Genomic DNA, 24,922 nt, shown 5'->3' with positions numbered 1-24,922 from the left:
GTGGCCTAAAAGGGAACTAATAAGGACAGGGAAATTGAGGGACTTACATATGAGCCAACTCTCAAGATAATTAAGGGTAGAAAAGTGGGTGGGGCGACGGTGGTTAGGAGGTTTAGTTGAAATAAAGTATAGATGGCTGAGTTCGATGAGACTGACAAGTATGGGGGAGGAGGGTCTGCAACAGAGGAGTGAGGAGGGAAGGGCCCAAAGTGTCTGTGGACCGAAGTAGGTAAGTATGAGAAGACCCGTGTTTTTTTTTTCAATTTGTGTAAAAAATGTCCAGTAAAATAAACTATTTGAACCCCGCTTTCAAACTTATCTTAGGGAGGGAAAAAAAACGAATTCTCCTGTAGCCAATCCAACTTGCTCACTCTTTTATTGAAGTTCATGGAAAGGTGTGATGTCAGACCACTTTTAAATGTCATCGTCCACCACTGGAAATTGGGCCTTTCCATATTATAACTAGGCAGCACAAATCTCATAGTAGGGGAGTATTAATATTTATTGCAGCCAGACTAAGATGACAATGTGGGAGGAGGAAAATTACTTGAGCTATTTGGCTGGCTTAGGAGCATAGCCTGGGCCAGCCAGAAAGCACTGTAGAGGCAGGCGGGTACAGAGAGGAACAGAGGAGTGGATAGCTCGAATGGCACAAGTCTGTCTGTTGCCCAACTATATGCAGTTTGTTTAAGTTCATGTAGCTTACCCTGGGAAAGATAACTTCTTCTTGACCAATCTGTGTCAGTGCGGATATGTTTCTCCAAATGTGCTTTCACAAGCGTGGCAAAAGAACTTACAATAAAACTGAACTGCTTAGTGGTTGGCATGTCACGGCGTTCACACGGCCTATTTTTCCTGCTGTGGAAAGAAATCCCTAAAGCAGGGTTGTACTTCAGCATCACCAAAAATGAATAGCTGTGACAACAGGGAATTCTCTTACTGAAACCCGGGGAGTTTTCTCCCTAACAAACTGTAAGTGAGCCGCTTTGCGTGTGCATAACTAAATATGTTTAGTTGTAAACAAATTCAAAAAGTAATCCGGATCACTGCACGTACCAGATATATTATAATCGTGCCTGAAGTTGTCTCCTTTGACATTTGTAACTAGACTAAGTGTAGGCACATATTTACAGATGGGCACCGAGTTAATTAGGCACCAAATAAATTGTTGCAAAATAAATTCTGGAGTTGTAAACTACCTAACCTAATTTGAAGCTAAACCAAATGATTAATTTATGTAGTATGGAAAATATGTAATGCCTCTCTGCATGGGAGGACAAGCAACAACTCATACAAAGGTAGCTTCTAATTAAATACGGTGTCAGCAATCACAGACTAGAAAGGGGAGTGGTAAGCGTTTAGGCAACAAGCAATCAGCAGACTTGGGCTATATAGAAAATGTATCACTTAATAGACATACTTGGAGAGGAGAATCGGACGAGATGTATTAACAAAGTGGCATGGGCCTTGTGGAAAACAAGATTTACTTACTCATTTACTGTCCTGGATATGAGGAAAAGCAGAACTGCGTCTTTGGGGAGTTAAGTATGCCATCAGGGTCACTGACTTCTTAAATCTAAAGTATGAGCTAAAATGTGCCTAATGCTTGGAGATAGCAAAGACCTCTGAAAAATAACCATCGGGGTAATTGTCAACCTTGGACTCCTACAGAGCAACAAATACTCATATCAAAACTGATACAATAGATAGAATTTATCTATCTATCTGATACAATACTTAAAATGTGCAAATAGTTTGCCAACACTCGTAAACCTATGTCATTCATAAAAGCTTCATTATATAACCTCGAGTAAAACTTGTTCTCTCCTGAGAATGCATTTTACTGCATTTCACGAGTGGATACAAAGTGAAAGAAAAAATCATTTTTTTAACTATCTTTAATCCCTTTTTTCTTCCATATATACTACCAAGTTGCAAATATCTAAGAAGAGTTGCAGTTCTGCATACAAACAAATTGAATGTCGATCACGGATGTGGGAGAAATTCGGTATTTAATTGCCCAGTTTTCATAAGAACTGCAACATGCATGAGTATTATGCGTGAGTGCTCGTGTGTGAAAAATATTGGCATTGAAGGCCCCTTGTATGAAAGACTTGCGAGATCAAACTGTATTATTGTCTATTGAGGTTCCAAAGTCACTTGGTGAGCGCAGCGTATGTGGCAGCGACGTGCATTCCATTTCAATGTTCCCTACTCGAACCGAGTTTTCCTGCCTGAGAAAAATACAAAATCAACATGCAGAATGCCGAAATTATGTAAAATACGCACAGCACCGGAATCAGGGTTTACCTGATACTACACACAGAATAAAAATATCTCGTGAAAGCCGAAGTATGACTCAACAAATTACACCCAAATAATTGTACTTTGTTCAAAAATAGATATTTATAAATAATACTGCTGCTGAGACAAAAACATCGTTATCTTTTTAAACAATTTTGCTGTTCAGAATAGATGTCTCGATGCCCATAATGGTTGTAGTGAACACATAGGTTTGGACACTGTGTGTTATCCGGCAATGACGTAAAACATAGAGTTTAAAGGCCCCATGAAGAGAAACACATTGTTCCGAGTCGAAAAAGACTGGGTAGCAAAGTAAGCAAACCACAGACATAATCTAATACAAAGTGTGTTTAGTTCTAGATCCTTTACCTGGTGAATTACAGATAATCACCGACTCAACAGTACGTGGACACGGCCTCACGTCTGTTTACGTACTATGGCAATGGAGAGTGGATCAGCAAAGAAACACTCTGGTGTTGACCCTGAGTAATCCCCCCATTAGGATGCTCTTTGACAGGATGGATGCTAACTCTATTTAAGTGGCCCATTGAGAAGACGACCAAGAGCGACAGTACAAGGTCTGCGCCATTTATCAATTAGGAGGCAACTGCCTATTCAATGACAAAGTAGTAAGAGTTTGTTTCTATAACCAGTACTTCAGGGCCAATTTAAACTGATTAATTATTCATGATCATTTTCCTTGGTGACTCTTTTTTTAACACAGTGAGCACAAGATTCCAACTGAATTTTAGTGCATCTAATTATCTGAGTGGGGCAACACTATCTTCTATGTGTCCCAGTTTAATTGCTTAGTTTTGAAGAACTTGCACAGAGGACTGATGATATTCCTGTTCGAGAATCTGTTTTAGTAATCCTATTTTCCCATGCCAACCGCTCCCTGAAACACCACCCCTTGACTTGCTGTTTCCCATGGGAACTGACATCTGAACACAACAGAAAGGGTTTTAAGGGTATTGTTGTCACTGTGAGCATTAAAGCACACACAGAATGACAACAGCTTTAAGACTTCCAGAAGTGATCCACAGACAACGAATAGGATAAAGTAACAGTGCATTCAAATGTAACATATGCATGGGCAGGAATATATAGAGTGATGTAAAATGTCATAAATATATGTTCAAGTCTCCTTTAAATCCATGCATAGAGATATAGGGCTATGATCCAGGAACCTGAGACCATCAATCAAAGGCATGTTGGGCTGTTTGTCAGTTAGGCAGTCATATAATCATCAGTAGAGAAATTAAAATTCCTTGGCTGTGCCTGTATGTTGAGTACATCCTTGCTATAATGTGAGCTCTGCTTTGAGGACAAACCATGTTCTGGAAGGCACCCTATCCTCATTGGTAGCCATCTGTAATGTCCTAAGGAGAATTACTTCTTCTGGCCCATACTTAAAATCAATGCCCGCTGCATGGTGTCCCCAAACAGAGGCCTCTCCAGCAGTGCTTCCATGACTGGATTTGACAGCAGGGATGCCATCAGATCCCAATTCAGAAGGGAAACATTTTTGATTAGGAGAGCTTCGGGATGCAGCTCTGATATTCAATATATCAATGCATGGCTGTTGTTAGTAAGGAAATTTAACAGCTTGTGAGACCCCACAAAAAGATACCAAACTGAGGACAGAACATCATCTAGTGCTACCACTCACAGTCTTGGTGACAAAATGAGAGTACCTGACTGTAGCAACATGTATAATCAAGACAATTCTCTGCACGCTGCCTCGGGCATACTGAAATTCTTTCTTTATAGGACTGTGACAATTAGGATCTTACATGCTGATTGAGAGCAAGTTTTATCAATATATTAGTGACATAGAAGTTAGCAAATGGTGACTAATTAACCAACATTTAAATACCTAACAGAGAATAATTACTCGAGTTGTACAATGTGCACGTTTGAAATATGGTGAACCATGTGGCCACCATTTGTATTAAACACTACCTTTTACCATGAGAGTTTGCATTTATAATAAATTAAAGTATTAAAATAAGCTAATGTTAAAGAGTGTTTTTATTAAGATGTAGATTAAGAATGGAAAGTATTTCATGAATATGAATTAGTCGTACTTATACTTGAATAAATGATTTTAATAATACAAGTTACATGTGGGCAGACAAATAAATGCACAACTAAATTAGATATAACATGTTACAAATAATGTGTGCAATTTAAATATTTTGCTTTGCATATATGAATAGTAAGGTGTGCAGTAAGTTTATTACTGTATTAAATGCATTCATGTGTATTAAGGTTTCTTAGCTTGATTATGCCTGAAAGGATTTATTTTGCAGCAGTAATGGAAAATCACTTGTTTATTCTGTCCCCTCTGACCTGAATTGTTTCCCTAGGCTGCTAATGTGAATGTTGAATGTCCTATTGTATTGTAGGCAAGAAACATGGTCTAGAAATAACAATGTAGCACTATGTGTTCTAACTGTTGAACAGGACTGGAAATTTGTAGTTTTCATGTGAAAAGTATTAGTTCAGTTCATTGTGTGTCATGAGAAAGGATGTCAAGTAACAAATAACTGGAAAATGCAATATTTTGTTAGAAATTTGTGAAATCATCAGATGACGATGCACTTTTGCTGAGATACTTAAAGTTGCAAATTCGATGCTGCCATCTGCACCCATTGAATGCTGAATCTGGCGCCCGAAGTGCACCCACCTGAAGGACCAATGAATGAGTTGTGCATATTTTTAATTAGGGGGGAACTTTGAAACTGAAGTCAGTCTGTCTTGAGGGTTTCTTGAGTTAGCTCTTCTCCTGCCTCAAAGTTGTCAAAAATCCTGTTTAATTCTGCTGCCTTCCTCCTATTCTCTAGGTTCCCTAATGAGTTTCCTCATAATTGTCTTTACTGCCCTTTTCTGTTATGTGGTTCAGTACTAATAAGGCCAACTAATTCTGAACTGCTGATCTGTCCTATGTGCAGCCCGTGTTCTGCACTGTCCTGGTGCTGCTGTCAACTGACACAGAAAGAAGGTGACAGCCCTGCCTGACGAACTACTCATGTATGCTGTCCCATGAGGAAAAGTATAACTAAATGTGATTTCTTTTTTCCGTTTCAGTTAGGTACTTACACCAGAGTTATTTTTATAATGAGTTACCTTAGTTAGAAATTTTTCCAAATTTTGTTTTGTCTTTCTTTTATTTTTGCTTTTGTCTGCATGTGTTTGCCCGTTCCCACACATGCAAGTTCAAATTTGTGTTAGTGATAGAAATGGCCCAGCTCTGAAACCTGAAATTTGAAATTGAATGTTTAATTGTATTTTGATGATTTGCTGATGTCAACATCATCTGCTTTGAATTCTAACAATAATGTGCATATTTTCTTGTTGTTAATTTACATTATTCTTTTGGAGTATCTAACAGTATTGATGTTTAGTAGGTTAAATCTTTTCAGACATTTCGGTCAGTCTATGGTTTTCAAGTATGTTTACAACTTAGTTTTACACACCATATACTGTATGTGTCATTGATTTTGAGATAGTAATAAAGCTTTGAAACTTTATTTGGTTTGGAGTTTGATTTGCTGTTAAATTGTCAATGATGTCTAGTATTGTTTATAGTATAATGTCATTCATTTGCGATTGAATGATTCCGACTACTACACTCATTCACAAAGTCCAAAGGTTCAGTCAACCTCTATAGGTGCGATTGGTGATGGTGTCTCATCGGAGAGCTGGTGGTTATTGAACCCGGAACCAGGGAGAAGAAATTCTTCTCAGGGCCCCAGCGCTCCAACAATACCATAAAAAATATTGCACCATCCACCTCTCCTCTAATTTCTATCATCACCAGCTTACAGGCCCCTTTCTCTACCTTTGACAATTTTTCATCTCCAAAAAGCAACCTTCTGGGCCATGTCACCCCTTCAGCTAAATTCTAGGGTTATCTTTTCAGAGGAGCACAACATAACTGTTTGTCAGTCTGTTCCTTTCCTCTAAATAAATAATTATGAGACAAGTTTCGCCCTGCTCATAGCTAGCTCACAATCTATCAGTACTTTACTGGCAGCTTTATAACCAGTCACCTGTGGAAGCTGCTACATTTGACAAAATTACAATCCAGTCTGGTGTATCCCCAGCTGTGAAACCAGCTGATCCAGAAGCTCTTCTAACCTCTGTCAAAGTGCGACCAAGTAAGGCCTTGGACATGAGTTCCCTTTAATAAAGATGTGATTAAGACCTGACCACAGGTTCAATCAGTGATACACTACAAAGCTAGCTAATGCAAAACACCTATTTCACAAACTTGCGGTCCTAGTTCAACTATTGACTTTCATAACTCACATTTTAGAAAGTGTATATTTTTTGTTTAGATTTGTGAGTTTTCATCTGTAATCTATTGATTTATTTTGAACAAAAAAGACTGTAAACATTTCTTCATGCAATTTTTTCGAGAATGTTCTTAAACTGGTTCATTATGTTTTGAGTTCCTACTTGATCAAAGATGTTGACTGTTAGCCATTGTTGTAAGTCAAGAAAAATCAAGTATGTGTATTCTCATTTTACAAGGGAACCTTTCCTCCAACTGCTGGAAACAAAATGGTTGCTTTAGCTGCTACATGCAATAAAGATCTAATTACACATAAGCAATTTAATTCATGTGAATCGCATATTAATTAATCATCCCAAAAATTCTAGCACAATTCATTGCATGAGAAGAGGCAACAGCACTTATCAGCCGATTACAAGAGCTCGATGGGAAGGGGCGAGGGCAGAATTACCAGGGCTGGATTAATTGAATATAGCCACTTATTTATCTTCTGTACCAGGATGTTCAGAAAAGCTGAGCCTGGAATGGGGCAGTGGCAAGTCAGAAAGACATAGTGGCAATAATTTTGCCCATTACACTGAATTACGCCCATGCACCTACATAACAGATGGAAACATTTACATAACACCTACTGCTATAATTTAGCTCAAAGCTACTAGTAGTATTGAGGGATGAAAATTCTTGGTAATACTGATTTACTCCAGTGATCTGTAGGTTAGAAGTCCATCAATGGAAATGGAACTCAACCCACCATATTACGTGGATTGCTCTTACCAGCATGAGCCAGGACAATGCAAACAGGAGCATGTCAAAATTCACCCTAATATGCTAACACCAAATGATCCGGACAACCAAATGCACTGCTCTTCTGACCAGCATTAATGCAGCCTTAACAGAAGCAAAAAAATCTTTGACATTGATAAAGATTTCACTTCACCATTGGTCGTCTTCAACTCAATCACCCCCTCACAGGACCTCTGCAAAAACCTCTCCAAATTCTTCAGCAACACAATCACTGCATTTATGGCAACTTCAGCCCGCAACCAGACTCTACAGACCTTGCCAAACACCTCCTGATTTTGTCCAAATAATCAATGATAACCACATTGCCCATCACCACCCCAGAAGAAACTGCCACTACCAATAAGTCCATCCATTCAAGGGGCGTATTTGACTCCTTCCCCCAACCTAGCCTACTCCAAAGGACTGAACCCCATTAGCACCATGCATTCACCTTTTTTGAATGCCTCCACCTCACAGCTATCTTCTCAAATGCTTGGAATCATGCAACTGTCCTCCCAATGCTGAAGAAACCCTCTGAAGATCCTCCAACGTTCGCCAACTCCAGACTGATCTCCTTGCTACCATTTCTAGTTAAGATCTTAGAGAAAAGCATTAACAGACACCTCATTGAATACCTCAACAACCCCCTACTCCTGGACACAACTCAGTCGGGTTTCAGACCCAACCAAAGCACTGAAACTGCCATGATCATCACCACAAATGAGATCGACATGACTGGACAGAGGAGACATGGCAGCCCTCATCTACCTGGACCTGTCCACAGCATTTCACACAGTCTCCTACTCCATCCTCATACAACACCTGCACAACATTGGAATCCAAGGACATGCACTCAAATGGGTCCTCCTTCTTCCTGACTGGGAGGACCCAATCAGTCAGCCTAGCACCGTACACCTCCGATGCCAGGGACCTCATCTGTGGAGTTCTTCAGGCATCCTCCCTGAGCCTGATCCTCTTCAATCCATACATGATCCCTTTATCCAGCATCATCCATTCTCATGACACAACACACAACTCATTCTTTGCCTTATGGACAAGACACCCAGTACACAGATTAAATTCAATGCCTGCTTGACTGATATTGCCCACTGGATGAAGCTCAAATGTCTAAACCTGAACAGCGACAAGACCGAAATCATGATCTTCGGAAGAGCACATCACTGTGGTACTCCACCTGGTGGCCAACAGAGCTAGGGCTGATACCCACCACCACTACCTAAGTTAAGAGCCTTGGGATCATCATCAACAGGAAACTCAACATGATCACCCAAATCAGTGCCGTCACCACCTCATACTTCTATAACATGAAGATGCTGAGGAAGATTTTCAAATGGCTCCCAATCAGCACTCAGAAAACCATCACCCATAACCTGGTTGCAAGCAAGATGGACTACGGGATCACTCTCTATGCCAGGGGCAACAAAAAGTCACCAGAAAGATGTATCCTATTCAGAACTCAGTGTCCAGAATCACTCCCAGTCTCCCATGCCACACTTGCATCACACTGCACCTGAATGAGATCCACTGACTCACCATTCAAAAATTAGCATAATTCAAACTCCTCACCCACACTTTCAAGACACTACAAAATACAATGACAGCATCTGCTTTCACAAAGCTTCCAGACACTTCACTCATTTGGACTCATACTTGCACAAGTCCGACTCACACAGGAAACCGGATCCAGCAGTGCAGCCTTCTACATCACTCCTAAGGTGTGGAACAGCTTGCCACTACACAAAAGAGCCTCTTCCTCACTTCTCTAATCCCGCAATAATTTGAAGACGTGACCTTTCGGGTAGTCCCACTGGGCTTTAGGTCTGGCTAGACTCACAGCCGCTCAGCTCTAGAATGCCTTCCGGCTTAATAGTGTGCTCTACAAATCTGTAAACCATAACATAACATAAAACCCACTCCTAAGCATTCTCCTTAAAGTATTGAGTTCCAGCGTCATCACATACGCATAGCTACATATTTAAGTGAAAGCAGAAACAGTCATTCAGTACCAGTTAAGCATCTCAGGGTATCTGCTTGATGTATATTTTTTGATACAGGCCTCAAAGTTTGAAAGAGTCAATATATTTGTACACAAATTACTTACCCTTATTTCTTGTGTTAGTGCTAGATCTATCACTTCACCAAAATATTGTCCAACAGATGTAAGTGTTTCATGAATAATTCGTTTCATAGATTTTAGCATCTCTTCATCTTCTATCTGTAAGCACCTGCACAGTAAATATGCAAGAATTGAAGACAGATAAAGTGTGTTAATGAGTGCCTTGAAGCACTGGGATTAGATTTCTAATGTTCCCAGCTTACATCATTAAACATACTATAATAATACTGCCAACAATTATTTTTCAAGCACATTATTATTCTATCAATCTCCTCTGCTGCCATACATCCTGAGAACTCATCAACATCATCACAAAGGAAACTTACCCAGTGCTTAAAGTGTAAAGAAAACTAAATGTCGGGGCCCTTTTCCGGGGACCACTTCAGCTTGCACCACCTCTTGCCCCTGCCAGTGCTGTCAATAACAGTACCAACCAAACTACTAATGATCATGCCTCTACAAGTGTGACAATTCAGACTATTCCAGGCTGCCAAAGCTATTAGAATGGCTTGGGTGGCATATATTAGTCATTTTAAGGTATATTGAATTAATAAATAACTTTTGTTCTTCTTGTCTCTAAATTAGACAAACATCACCATCATATGGCAGACAGTCATCAGTGCTGGTGTTGACAAGTTTTGGTGCCAAGCACTGGAAACCACTGGCTCGAATTTTGAACTGTAATTACTGCTAAAATTCAGACATGAGTGTGTAGTCCTGCCTCTTATGTGCCTGCCAGATACTTTGTGAGTCACCTATCTCTCATTTTACATATGAACCCTGGAGGTTCCTTATTTTATTACAATGTTATGTTGAGCTATTTTTGCAGTAAATTATCTCAATCGGAATTATCCTTAGGAAATGTTGCTGTACTGGGTATAAGGATAGTTGCTGCTGAAACATGTACATTTTTGGTATTTAATCTTTTCATTAAGATGAGGTGTTTCTGCTGTACAGGGTGGAACTGAACCTTACAAACTTTGGGAGGCATGTTGAAGGCTGTCAATAATCGCTGCTTACTCTCCATGCATGAAGGCGCAAAGTTTGTAGGTTCAGGTGGACCACTGCTGTTTACCAATAGGATGCAGGAGGCCCTGAGGCCTAGCAGCCTAAGAGTCAGTCTCACCAAAAAAAACCAGGAGAGAGGCCGGAATATCAGTGTCATAACCTGAATATCCTGGACCCGCTGCTTGGGAGGATAAGCCTAAAACTGTGATTTATACAGAACAGCTCAGATGAAAGGGAGTGTTTGAAAGGGAGTCAAGTGTGACTTTGGCACGTTTATAGTGAAGCCCTGTGGATGCAGGAGGTTCGTCGTAGTCTGGAGGTGGGAGACAACCGTTTGGAGCGAGCTTTCCTTCATCAGCCGGTCGTCGAGGTAGGGGCAAACTGAAATCCCTAAACTGCGCAGATGAGCTGCAACCACCGCCGTCACCTTGATGAACACCTGAGGGGCACTGGTAAGGCCACATGGAAGCCTACTTGAACCACAGGTAATGCCTGTGGGCAGGCAAGATGAGGATGTGGAATGGCATCTTGCAAGTCCAACGCTACCAGACCATCTTCTTGGTCTAGGGCAGACAAGACCTGAGCCAAAGTGAGCATCTTGAACTTCTACCTGAGGAAGAGATTGACGATCCATAGGTCTAGAATAGGGTGAAGGCCCGTGTTCTTTTTGGGTATCAGAAAGTAGCAGGAATAACAACCGCTGCCTACTTCTGATAGCGGACCCTTTCTATGGCTCCCTTGGCCAAGAAAGCCATAACTTCATCTCAAAGCAAAGTCATGTGATCCTCCGCCAGCTGTTTGTGTGTCAGTGGTATTGGTGGGGGAAAGGATTGAAAAGGAAGGGCATAGCCATTTGGAATGATCTGCAGAACCCAAGCGTCCAATGTAACAGACTGCCAGTGGAGGAGTTGATGTTGAATTCTCCCTCCTACTGGACAAGCATGGTCCTGCAGAATCAAACTAGGAGGAATTGGAGGGAGCAGCTGCCAGGGGCTCGGTGTGGAATGACTTCTGGCTTCCAGACTTTCTAGGTGTGAATGATTCCACCACTCAAATCATCGCAAAGCTTGGGGAGCTTGCACAGGATGGTGGCTGGCATAGGGCTGGCACGTTGGCACGCCCCTTCTGTAGCCACTCAAGGGGCGAAAGGCAGATGGTGGATGAGGGGTTGCCAAGAGGCCCAAGTATTTGGCCGTAGCCTGAGAGACCTTGAAGAGCTCCAATGCCGAGTTTGTCTTCTCACCAAACAAGTGTGTCCTGTTGAAGGGCATGTCTTTAAGGTTTCCCTGGACATACCCCCAAAAAGCCAGTTGCTCTCAGCCAGGCATGGTGCTGTAAGGTCACCAGCAATGAAACCACTCTGCCCAGTGAGTCAGTCATATCCAAACTTCACCTAATGGTGAACTTTGCTGCATCTCTCCCATCTTTCACCGCCTGGGATAGGATGGACTTGGCCTCCTCCCGGACCTGTGGCAACACTTGTGCAACCGTATCCCATAAGGTGTGTGTGAGTAACAGCCCAATAAGCATGAGGTGTTCACCAAACTCAATGCAAAGCTGGTGGAACAAACATCTTCTTCCCAAGTTGGTCCAGCCTTTTGGAATTCCTTTCCAAGGAAGAGGAAAGAAAAGTGCCATGGGAAGTTGAGGATTGGACTACCAAGTTCTGAGGGATGGGGTGATGGCTGAGAAAACTAGGGTTACCCTGTGCAAAGCGATGGCGGTGGGCAATTTTGCTTCATTAAAGGGCAAAAGAGGTTCAGAAGTGGAACTCCCAGGCTGAAGCACTTCTGTCAAGAGTTTAGTCTTTACAGCCACTGAGAGCAGTTTGAGGTCGAGGGCCTTCTCTGCCCTATGCACCACCAGTGCATAGAAAGCTCCCTCCTCCGCAGCCACAGTTAAGGGAGAGAGCAAGCCCGAACCTGGAGATGAGTCCAGTCCACTGGCCTCTCCTAGTTACTCAGAGCAGTCCATCGATCATTCTAATTGGTGTGCTCAAGGGTCCAGTGACCCCTACCAACTTTCTCCCATGCCTGGCTGTTGAAAACAATGCTCAGGCAATGATCTGGCACCATCTGCAATTGACATTGTGCGATGCCGTTGTGGCTCTGGATTGTCAGGAAGCAAAATGAAGCATCAGCACCAGGACCAGCACTAGAGAAGGTCTCTTGAGAATGACTGGCACCGATCCAGATCTGTGAGACCCAACCAGAGCTGCAGCAGAAGCTGGCGTGTGCAACCGGATGGGGCCTCCCACCGACCCCACAGGGACCAAAGGCACTCTGGAGCAGTTGGACCTCTCAAATACCCAGCGCATGGCATGGTGAAGTCTTTTAGCTGAGCTGGGGTCGCCCTGGCTTCCAGAAATGGAGGGAGGCGAGGAGTGTGACTTGACATCATTTCCTCAAACGTGGCAGGAATGCCGATGTTCTGAACTTGTTGCGTCAGCCGATGGACGAGGCAAAGTCGAAGTCTGTTTAGACTTCTTCTTCTTGTGCCTCTTCCCCAAGTGACCGAGAACCTTCAGTGAGAGGAAGAGGACTTGGAGCTCCTGAAGCCATCCCACAACCTTGTCCAAGATGTGACGTCTGAGGAGTCACACCGGATGGCATCGACTGCGGGGCAACAAGCAGCTTTAGGGACTGCTCCCTCCAAGCCTTCAGCGCCATGGCCCGGAAGTCTGAGCACGACTTGCAGCCGTGGTCACACTGGAGACACCAAAGGCAAACAAGGTGAGGGTCCATAACTCACATTGCGCAGTGACAGGCGCCACACAGCTTGAATCCTACCTTTCTGGATGGCACACTTTCAGAAATACTCGACAAAATGTTGAAAAAAGTCAGTCAAAAAATGACAGCAGGGTAGCTCTCTCTGGATCTGCTCTAACTGGTGTGGAAAGAAAACAACTGACTTCTGCGCCCTTGGTTGGCGCCTATATAGGTTACCACAATGTCACATCCAGCACCAACAATGCCACACGAAACAGAACAGAGCCACCCAAAGGCGTATGCAGCTGTAATGCTCAAGCAAATGTTTCTAGATCCAGTCTGACACTTGGGGAAATTCAAATGTAATGAATCTGCAGCTAGAAGTCTCTATCAGATATACTCCTTATTAATTAGAGAGTATCATCCACGGCTCACTGCGACCCAGTCAGAAACTGCTCTCGTCTGCTGGATTCGAAGTTCACCATTCCCAGAAAAACACGTGCCGATCTCAAAAGAGAACATAACTCGTCACAATACACTTACTACATCACTTACTACAGAGGGACAACATGGCCTACTTGAGGTAATGTATATTATGAGCCCTGGAAATACATGTAGCATCTTGCAATGATAATTAGAATGCCATGTTTCTTATACGTATACACATACATATATGCAGAAACACATAAGTACAAACATACATAGAGTCATTTGCCACTGTGTAGTTATAGTTAGGACCTAGTTACCATAGGAAAATTATTTTTTGCTTTAATAATAACTTTGATGCTGTTTCATGAATATTCATAAAAAAATCTCCAAAAAATGCATCCACATCAGATTCTTCCTGGGAAGTTTCTGGGCGATCTGTCAAGTAAGAGAATCTGAGAAAAAAGAAAGAAGGGCATGCAATGTCCATACGGAAGTTAGGCAAGCACAATAGGCCAAAACAGCTGAACAGAATTACACCAAATTTGGCAGAAAGCTAATTCTTTATCTAGAAAGGGTACTTTTGTGATTTGGTCTGTTTCTGTTCAGTAGTTGTTCAAAAAACGTAAGTTCAAAATATATAGATACATACACCATTCAAGCATTCTCATAGCAGACGGTGCTCATTTATTAGTCGCTGCTAATAAACCAGAGGAGTCCCATAATGCCCTTTGAGGGCTACTTTGCTTATCTTTACCTGCTCAGGGATGTTGCATTCTGAGCAGGGGCACCACCAATATGTTAGAAGCGTGCTGTGATGTGCTGCAGTGAAAGCAGCAGCCTCCAGTAATCATTTATCAAAAATAACCCTGTTTCCTGGGGTGTATACAATGCAACCCCAGGAGAAGTTGATGGTGTTTCTAGGCATCCTCTGTGCTGAAGCTTCTGCTCTTCACCTGAGGATTGCAGGGTCACCTAAAACCATATGCAGCATTTGTGGATGTCAAGTGGGAATATTGTTGTTATAATTGACAGGTTCATAGTATCTGTGCCTTTGATTCCTTTATTTCAATAGATTCTGATTTACTAATACTATTCTGCATTTTGAAAAGGAAGCCAGGAACGTAAGTGTTCTAATGAATAAGATATTTGCAAACTGTTTTCCTCATGTAAAGATGAGCTCACCTTTTGTTGTAAATCTATTTCTTCTACTCAATTTTCAATATCTAAAATTATCAGACTTCTACACTTCCATTTAAAAAAGAGATACTAACTCATGATATAACTGTGTGTTTAAGTTACCGAAGATTGCCTCATTCCCCATTTCCGATGGCATGAGTGCAAACTTGCTTCAAAAGTTTGTATAGCAACATCCTTCTCTGGGGCTTGACCAGGTAACGTGGGTCTGGGGGCAGCCCCTCATACAGGGTCCACATATGAGTATCTGGCGCCATCTAGTGATTTCACAGCTGTTAGCTGACATGAAGACACAGGGCAAGCTTTCATCATAATCTGTAAATATATTTTGCACAGAGTCTGATGGAAAATGCCACCTCTCGCCCCCCTCCGACCCAACTCTTAACAGCTTCGGACACAAATGTCAATATGGTGAATATAACTGTATTGGTGGTGGGGGAGGGGTGTGTGGTCTCTCTCTCTTCTTAGGAATTTTGATGACTCTGGGCAAGACATATTTTGGGCATCCCTGTTAGGATCAACTTTGAATTTTATTACCCATTCTGTGCTACAGTAAACCCTAGGTTGCCTAACAATACTGACATATGTTAAAGGTGAAGCTAGAGAAATACATAGCAGTGAGCTAGAGTGAAAGTTTACTTTTCCGGGGGGCACTTGGAAAGTGGGGGCTCTGGGCATTTGCCCACTTTGCCCATGTCTTAAGATGTCTGTCGAGGCACCGTTTTGCACGTTTTTTGCAGTTGCACTTCACACCCACAGCGAGGCACCATAGACTGGTACTACAAATTGGACCAAACACACTGCGATGCTTATGGATTTTGATTCTGTAGCACAGTCTAAGGCCCATAGTTATACTTTTTTTTGCGCCGCATTTGCGTCATTTTTTGACGCAAAAGTAGCGCAAACGTACAAAACATGGGCCTTATTTATACTTTTTGGTGCAAAACTGCACTAACGCAGTTTTGCACCAAAACGTTTTGCACCGGCGTGCACCATTTTTTAGCACCAGCTAGGCACCATATTTATGGAATGGTGCAAGCTGGTGCAAAGGGTATGCTAGCTTAAAAAAGAAATGACGTTAGGCAGGTTTGAGTCAAAATAAATGACTAACCAGATTAGCATCATTTTTTTACGCTAAGGGGCATATTTATACTCTGTTTGCACTGAATTAGCGTCATTTTTCTTTTACTCTAATTCAGTGCAAAACTAACTCCATAATTATACTTTGGTGCTAGACCCGTCTAGCTCCAAATCTATGGAGTTAAAGTCATTTTTTGAAAGTGGAAACCTACCTTGCCTTAAAGAGATGTTACCGTGCAAAAAATGACTCAATGGCCTTAACGCCATATTTATACTCCCATGCAAAAATGGTGCAAGGGAGGAGGAGGGGTCAAAAAATGGGGCAAAGCTTGCTTTGCCCCATTTTTTAAAGCCTGGGTCAGTGCAGGCGTTAGGGGACCTGTGGGCCTATTTCCATGGTGGAATACCATGGAATAAGCCCACAGGTGCCCTCCCCAGGCCCCATGGGCACCCCCACCCACACCAGAGGGACTGCGGAGGATGGGGGACCCCATCCCAGGTAAGTACAGGTAAGATTGCATTTTATTTTTGAAAGTGCCATAGGGGGCCCCGAAATGGGCCCCCATACATGGCACAGGGTGCAATGGCCATGCCCAGGGGACCCCTGTCCTCTGTGCTGGCCATTGGGGTGGTGGGCATGACTTCTGCCTTTTCTAAGGCAGGAGTCATGTGGCATGGTAGGTTTAGCACCATAAAATGATGCTAATCTGGTTAGAGTAATATTATTTTTTTTACTCTAACCTGCCTAAAGTCATTTTTTGGTGCTAAACCCTCTTCTTCTATACTGCCAGCCCCACCCAACTAAAGTCATTTTTTTTTACTCTAGCCTACCCTTTGCACCGGCTTGCACCATTCCATAAATATGGTGCCCGGCTGGTGCACAGAAATGGTGCAAGCCGGTGCTAAACTTTTTGGTGCAAAACTGAGTTAGTGCAGTTTTGCAGCAAAAAGTATAAATAAGGGCCAATATTTTGTATGTTTGCTCCACTTTCGGGTCAAAAAATGACGTTAAGGCGGTGCAAAAAAAGTATAAATCAGGGCCTTGGTGCTAGACGGGTCTAGCACCAAAGTATAAATATGGAGTTAGATTTGCACCGAATTAGTGTAAAACAAATGCAGCTAATTTGGTGCAAACAGAGTATAAATATGCCGCAGAGTATAAATATGCCCCTAAATATGGCGTTAAGGCCATAGAGTCATTTTCTGCACGGGAGCACCTACCTTGCATCTCATTAAGGCAAGGTAGGTCTCCAGTTTCAAAAATTGACTTTAACTCCATAAATTTGGTGCTAAAGGGGTCTAGCACCAAAGTATATAAATGGAGTTAGTTTTGCACCGAATTAGAGTAAAAAAAAATTACACTAATTCGGTGCAAACAGAGTATAAATATGCCCCTATGTATTTTGTACGTTTGAGCCACTTTTGCGTCAAAAAATGACGCAAATGCGGCGCAAAAAAGTGTAAATATGGGCCTAAGTGTCATCGGAAGCACCCCCTTGGCTATTGGAGTAAGGATAATGTTCTTCACAGTTCTAAAAGGTTTGCGCTCATATTCAGAAAGAATATTTGTGATTAGGTCCAATTCAGGAGTCAACTTCGTCTATTTGCGTCGCATCTGATCTGCTGTTTACTTCGTCTAGCACCTGGAAACTTTTCCTTTGCAAATGCAGCGTCCAGAGTCTGAGGACAGGATCCCGGGCGTGCTTGTCCTATATTCAAAGGTCGTATTGGTGCAGAGTGTTCGAGAACTGCCATTCCAAAAATACACAGAGCTGAGAAAGGCTATTCCGTAGGCAAATGAAGCTGATCGAGCCGCCTCTTGTGCGTATGCCTTGCAAGCTATGCAACTGGACCTAGGAGGCTGCAACATACTCTGATGGAGCATCATTATCTGCTTTTATAATTTCTGGTTGACCGATATAAAAATATGCATTTTGCAATGTACTATAGTTTCGCATAATTATTTCTTCTTGTGTTTTGCTGTCCCCGACCAACAGTAGACAGTTGCTGAGTGTCTCCGGCTGATGCCAAAGTCTGGTTGCCTTTTAAGCAAGGTATCTTTTCCTCAACACTGTAATCATTTTAGAAAGGGTCTAATGCTAGCTAAAGTCCAAGGGCAAAGTCGATTCGTGGCTTCCGACCGCTCATATCCTTTGATGCATAAGAACAATTTACAAGTTTCAAGCAGTCGCTTGTTGCTTCTCAGATACCCTCTTTGAAATAACTTCTATTTGTGTGATGCGTGTAATACTGTATTCCGCTCAAAGAAAAGGTAAGTAATTCACTTTCTATTACAGGCAGGTAGCTCCAAAGACATTTAACCAAACTACATTGCCTTGAATATTACAGTCTAGCGGAAGCCTCAGACCAGTTTGCCGAGGTTACATCAATTCCTTTGTGTTACTGCCCTAGCACAGATTTTGAGCTGGCTATTTCCTAATTCATTTTTAAGCGGCAACTTAAAAGAGAGCATATCTGAACTAAGTTGCTTCACATTTCTTTTATCGCATGATCCGTTTGTCATGTTTTGCTTAATATATGTGTGTAGCTGTGTTAAAAATCTCTACGTGGCTCATCTATTATTTAAAATATATTCTCACAACAGCCAATTTTAAATGAGTCTGTTCATATTATTCTAGATTCAGCGACATTCACTGACTTCTCGGTTTTGTCAATCATTTATCTTTACGTGCTTTGTATTTTTTTTAGCCTTGAATCATCGTCTTTTCTGCTGAATTGTTAACCATCAGTGAAATGTGCACCCTTCGCTAGGTGTGTCTCAGCGCAGAAAGAAAAGCTCTTGTTTTAAACTTGAGGTTCCAGCAACAGGTCCATAATATCCTGTCTGGCACCCCTTAGACCTTGCTACAGTCGTTAAACTTGCATTCTTTACATGTTGAAAAGTGCCATCATCCACACAAATTCTTATTGCAGGTATGTGGTAATTCTATAGGAAAAACCTAGGCAAAAGGCAAAGGAGCACTGTCCAGGGCAAACGACAAGCATACATTTAATGCACATTGCTGGAAAATGGGTCTCTACTTGGCAGTGATATGCACTATGTTCAAGTAGGGACCACAATCCTAGTCAGGGTAAGTCACAACACAACCTAAATTATTCTGTGCTCACCCTCTGGTAGCTTGGCTCAGAGCATGCCGGCTTAACTGAGAAGGCAATGTGTAAAGTATTTGTGCAAAATCACATACAGTAACAGTGAAAACACCACAGAAAGTACTCCACACCAGTTTAGAAAAATAGTTAATATTTATCTGAATAAAATAAGACCAAAATGGTAAAAAATCCAACATTCAGAAGAGGAGATAAGAATTTTTAAAGATTAAATGTAGTATAGCGCTTAGAAACACAGAAGCTCAAACTGGGGCAACCACAACATCGTGACAAAGTCGCTTCCAACACTCCGATGCCACACACGGGGGAGTGAGGTCTGGTACTGAGTGCACGGACCTCAAGTACAGTATCTTGGAAACAATAAGTAAACAAAGACGTTGCACAGAGTCGGGGAGGTGGGGCGTCGCTAGAGCCAGTGCGGCCTCGGTTCCTTATTGCTACCGGGGAGGTGAAGTGTTGTTTCTTTACTGCTAGACAGGGAAGGTGAGGTATGGGTTCTCTACAGTTGCACGACTTGGTGCGGCGTCAGTAGCAAAGTCGATGGATCCAGCAGGTCAAGATGTGAGGCGCTGCCTTTGCGGGGTAGTGATCACACCACGGGGCAACAGGTGCTGTGTCAGAGTCGAAGTCGGGTGTCACGGACATCAGTAGCACAGCACTCCGGACTCACGCTGTGGTGGGACTTCAGAAGCGCTGCGGTGGTGGGCCTGCAGCGGAGGTCACAGTCTGTGAGAAACATCACTCTGGTGCAGGTGGCGGCGCAGTGTCAGAGTGCAGCACCGGTCCTGAATTTGTTCTGGGCGTCGGTACACTAGTTTCTTCTTTGTTTCACCAGAACTCACTCCCATGTTCCCAGGAATTGGGGTTGGCACCACTTGAAAAGTCAGGACTCTCAGCAAAAGAGCCCAGGTGCTGGCAGATGAAGTCTTTGGTGTACTTGAGACTTCTCAATGTGAGGCAAGCTCAGTCCAAGCCCTTGGAAATTACTTGTGGGGGTAGGCAAAGTTCCTCCAGCAGATTCAGGGAGCAGCAGCAGCAGAGCAACAAGCAAGAGAGTAGTCCTTCCCGAAAAGCAGTCCAGGTGAGTCCTTTGGGCAGCACTGCAGTCCTTCTGACAGAGTCCAGTTGCAGGTCCAGAATTGTCTGATTTGAGGGGTGTCACAGACCCAGTATGTATACCCAAATGCGCCTTTGAAGTGGAGGAGACTTCAAAGAGTGCTTTTAAAATGCACCAGTTTCCCTTTCAATCCAATCCTGTTTGCCAGGAGATCTGTGGGAGTGATCAGTCCTTTGTGTGAAGTCAGGCACTAGCCTTTGAAGTGTAAGTGAGAGTCCCTCCACCCTTCCTGCCCAGGAAGATCCATCAGTATGCAGATGAATGCAGATTCAGCTGAGTATCCTGTGTTTATGGCTGTCTGGGTCGAATGCACAAGGAAAGCTGTCAACTAGCACAGACCTGATGTAGCTTGGAGATAGGCTAGAAAAATAGCAGTAATTGTAGAGAAATGCCTACTTTCTAAAAGTGGCATTTCTAAAATATTGATGTTAAATCCAGCTTTACCAGTAAGCAGGATTTCTCACTACCATTAAAACCATACCAAACATGACAATGCCACTCCTGTCAAATCACAAATTACCACTTAAATGTATATAGGGGGATTTCCAATGCTGGCCTATGAAAGGAGCAGGCCTCACAATAGTGAAAAACGACTTTGGGAGATTTTCACAACCAAGACATATAAAACTGATAAGTACATGTCCGGCCTTTTACTTACATGGCACCCTGCCTTATGGGCTACCTGGGGCCTACCTTATGGGTGACATACGTAATAAAAGGGTAGTTTAAGGCTTGGCAAGTAGTTTTAAATGCCAAGTCAAAGTGGCAATGAAGCACAGGTCTTGCAATAGCAGGCGTGAGACATGGTTATGCGGCTTCTTATGTGGGTGGCACAATTAGTGCAGCAGGGCCGCTAGTTTCATTTGATTGTTTGGCCCTAGCAAATATAGTGCACTTTACTAGGGACTTACAGGTAAATTAAATATACCAATTGGGTAAGAGCCAATGTTACCATGTTTAGAGGACAGAGCACAAGCACTTTAGCACTGGTTAGCACTGGTACAGTGCGTAGAGTCCTAGACCCAGCATAAACGTGATCAGAGAAATGGAGGGAGGCAGTCAAAATGTTGGGGAAAGACAACCCTAAGGTGTCCGGTCTAAGACATATTGTGATGTAATTGTCTTTGAAGAGTCATGTCATTCTTAACCTGGAGCAGTGTTTGGGCTGCCTGATGGACAAGAATGTTGTTTTAGATCCTGTTTGCATGCATGGAAAAGGCTTGCTGCCTTGTTTTTTTTTTTTCTTCTTTTTCAGACTTCTAAACTCTGATAGTAGCCAGTCTGCAGATGTGCTGAACCCCCCAGAGATGGTGAGGTTATCTTTATGGTACGCAAGGGTGCTAGTCATGATGGCTTTGTAAATAATGTAGCTGATTTTGAAAATGGTGCAGGATGGGAAGGGGAACTACTGGAGTTCCATCTGGATGGGGGAGATGTGATCACATTTCTTCAGGTCCTGGGTGAAATGTGCAGCAACGTGGAGGATGTCCTTCAGAGCTGCCAGGGTAGAGTCTGGGGGACCAAGGAGCAGGGCATTACTGACATCTAGATTTAAGAGTATGAGGGCCTGAACAGCAATTTTGAAATCTCTTTCTGGAAGAAAAGTTTGTACCAGGCAGTCTTTGTTTTCTTTTTGGCAACGTGTTCCTTTAGGGTGATGATGGTGTCCGGGTGAATCCAAGTAACTTGGCATTCCGTAAAAGTTGAAGTTCAAACCCGCAAAGGTTTATGTCACTGAGCTAGGTCTGTACCATTTCATGTTTGTTGTTTTTGGCAAATAATAGGAATTCTATCTGGGTTTGGTTGAGCTTCAGGTAGAAGCTGGACATGCAAGTCTGGATGATGCACAGGCAGCATTTGAGGTGACGGTTATGTGTCATTGTATATTGATGAATCTTAATGCTTTTATCAGTGAGTAGAACACCAAGCACCTCAATGTAGATGTTGAAGATGACAGGGGAAAGTATGAAACCGAGGAGGACTTTGTAGGTGATAGGGATATTTTTTTATCTGGAGAGGCCTATGTGAACAAACTGGTGTTGGAGGAGAACCAGTGAAGGGCATTGTCAGGGAATCCCATGTGAGACTCTGGTATGCATTTTGTAGAGTCCTCCCCAGCCCGGGAGCAGGCAAATGACCACACCACACATGGCGCTCTGTAACAGACGTCTTTATTTCTCTGCATACAATCACACTCACTGCAATCTGTTTACCTCTGTTACCTCATAACCATTAATAACCATACCTGAACACCGCACAGCAAGTTACTTAAGTCCTCTGTTAAGTCTGCCCAGAACTACAAGGGTCCTGGTGCACATAGTCTCACAACACTATATCTTCCCCTTTGCTAAAAATAAATATAAACAGTCACACTGTATTTCTTCATTAAGTCATCAAAGCACTCGCACTAGTCAGCCACATCAAGTAGTATGATGTGGTTGAGATGCACTCTGGTTGTGCACCGACAGCACAGGTTCTGATGCTTGATCTGGACTGTTTGGCAGGATCACATCATTCATAATTGTAGGAGCTGATGAACGTCCAGGTAGGCGCTTAATGTGTGAGGAGTCTAATGTGATGGACTTTCCAGGATGATGCACCATCACCATATGTCCTTTGCATGTCACAACTCTCAGCAGATCAACAACTAACTGAGTGTCTATTTACTGCTTGACCAGGACCCAGTGACCTTCATCAAAGACTGTTTCCTCAGCTTGTCAGCGCAGATTGGCATATGTTTACATTTTGCACTTTCGAGAAGTATCTGTGACCTGAACCTTATCAGCATTCAAGGATCAGTTCACAGTTGATGTCCACTGTGGCAGCTGGGTTCCAATGGCTCTCCCAAATAGCAAAGTGGCAAGACTCTCACCAGTTGTGGAGGAAGAGTTGAACAATAAGCACAGAGGGCTTGACACAGGACCTAATTTAACTCGACCCCACTCCATCGATGATCATTGAATTAACCTTTTAAGGGTACCCAAGAATCATTCCGCAACACCATTGGCTTGGGGCCTCAAAGGTGCTCTCTTTTTATGCTAGAAATTTAATCTGACTAGAAACTTCTTGAATTCTTTGCTGTTGAACGGTGGCCCATTGTTAGTTTTGAGAATGGTGGGGATGCCACACGCTGCAAAGATGTCTTCTTGAGGTCCGCTTGATGACCTTGTCATGGGTTGTTGATGATAACTCCTCTACTAAAGGAAAGCATGAATACTCATTAATGACTATGATGAGATGATGTCTGTTTCCTATGGTCCCAAATAAATCAACTGCAACTGTTTGCCAATCCTATGCAGGAAGGTCAGACATTATCAATGGATGCTGTGTCATTTCGCGGGAAAGGCAGTTGCAAAGATGGCACTCTTTTAGTTCCCCCTTAACTCATTCGTCTAGGCGCGGGAACCACATTCAATTTCTTAGGGCTCTTTTGGTGGCTACAATGTCACAATGCCCTTCATCACTAGTTCAATGACTTGCTCTCTTGGGCTCTCAGGTATGACTATACTTGAGCTCCTCAATAAAATACCTTCCCTGGTCCTGGACAGTTCATCCTGTACATTTTTGAATTTCTGAAATTCAACATTGTCAGCATAATGTAGAGTGCTCCTCTTCCACAATTGAGTTGAAATGATGCCTTTGAGGATAAGCATGTTCTTATCGACATTAGTAGCAGCAATAATATGTTCAAGGGATAGGGCTGCTGGCATGCTAGACCTCACAATGAGGTTAATGTACACCTCAGCCATTTTGGATGTCGCACTGTGACGATGTAGTGGTACTCATGAAAAGTAAATCAGCAGGGTTCTGATCTTTACCTGGCTTGTGCACAACTGCATAGTTGTACTCTTGCAATCATTACCCCCACCTCTCCATGTAAGGGGGCATCTTGGCTTTCAGGTTCCTAAAAGTGTTGATGCAGTGCTTGGTCATCTGTAATGATAGTCAAACCTTTTACCATATAAAAAAACATATGAAAATGTTCACAGGCCCACACTACAACCAGACTTTTCTTATTTGGCTGAGAATAGGCAAGTTCTATGTCAGACAGGCTTCAACTGGCATGGGCCACAATGCGTCTCTGAGCTTTCGGATGACCACTATGTTGATCAAGGATTGCCCCCAGAACCACCAGGTCTGCATCTACTGTGATCTCATTATGTAACTTGAGGTCAAAATAAGCCATCTTGGTTGCATTCTCAATAACATGTTTTATTCTTTTGAAGCTTTGATCACATTCAGCAGACCACTGGAAAGGGACATTTTGTTTTGTCAAGTCTCTCAATGGACCACTCACTGTAACAAAGCTATGAATGTACCTTGAGCAATAACTGGCTATGCCTAAGAAGGATCACAGCATTGTGAAATCTAGGGAGGGGTAAGCAGCTGACATTGCTTGCACTTTATCTGAGTCAAGAGTCATTCCTCCATCAAAGACTATTTGCCCAAAGAATTTAAGTTTGGTTTTGTGAAACTCACACTTTGCTGTGTTTAGAGTGAGACCTGCATCAGCAAGTAACTTACACTTGTGTAGAGCCTTGTCATGCTCCTTTTGTGTTGCTCCAAATACAAGTAGTGCAGCACTGTAATTAAAAGCATCTTTCAACCGCGGTATTCCACTGGCGGTACACACCGCCGCGCCCAAAATACACATTCACTTACAAAACACAACCACATTGGACAATTCGAAATACACACACCTGATACACATACACACACCACTCCCACAC

At 42.7% G+C, this 24,922-nt stretch overlaps 1 protein-coding gene across 3 annotated transcripts in view; it reads right to left on the bottom strand.

Annotated features, from left to right (window-relative positions):
• INSC (INSC spindle orientation adaptor protein) overlaps positions 1-24,922 on the bottom strand; it is a 1,473,234-nt gene that overhangs the window by 678,020 nt on the left and 770,292 nt on the right. For all 3 annotated transcript variants that reach the window (XM_069223704.1, XM_069223703.1, XM_069223702.1), the window contains exon 5: positions 9,513-9,636. In XM_069223704.1, coding sequence (XP_069079805.1) covers positions 9,513-9,636 — 124 coding nt within the window. The remainder of the gene's footprint in view (positions 1-9,512; positions 9,637-24,922) is intronic.

The sequence above is a fragment of the Pleurodeles waltl genome, chromosome 3_1 (genome assembly GCF_031143425.1).
Source record: "Pleurodeles waltl isolate 20211129_DDA chromosome 3_1, aPleWal1.hap1.20221129, whole genome shotgun sequence".
In the NCBI taxonomy this organism is placed as follows: domain Eukaryota; kingdom Metazoa; phylum Chordata; class Amphibia; order Caudata; family Salamandridae; genus Pleurodeles; species Pleurodeles waltl.
The sequence above is the reverse complement of the archived record's forward strand: the minus strand, read 5'-3'. Positions and strand labels throughout refer to the sequence as shown.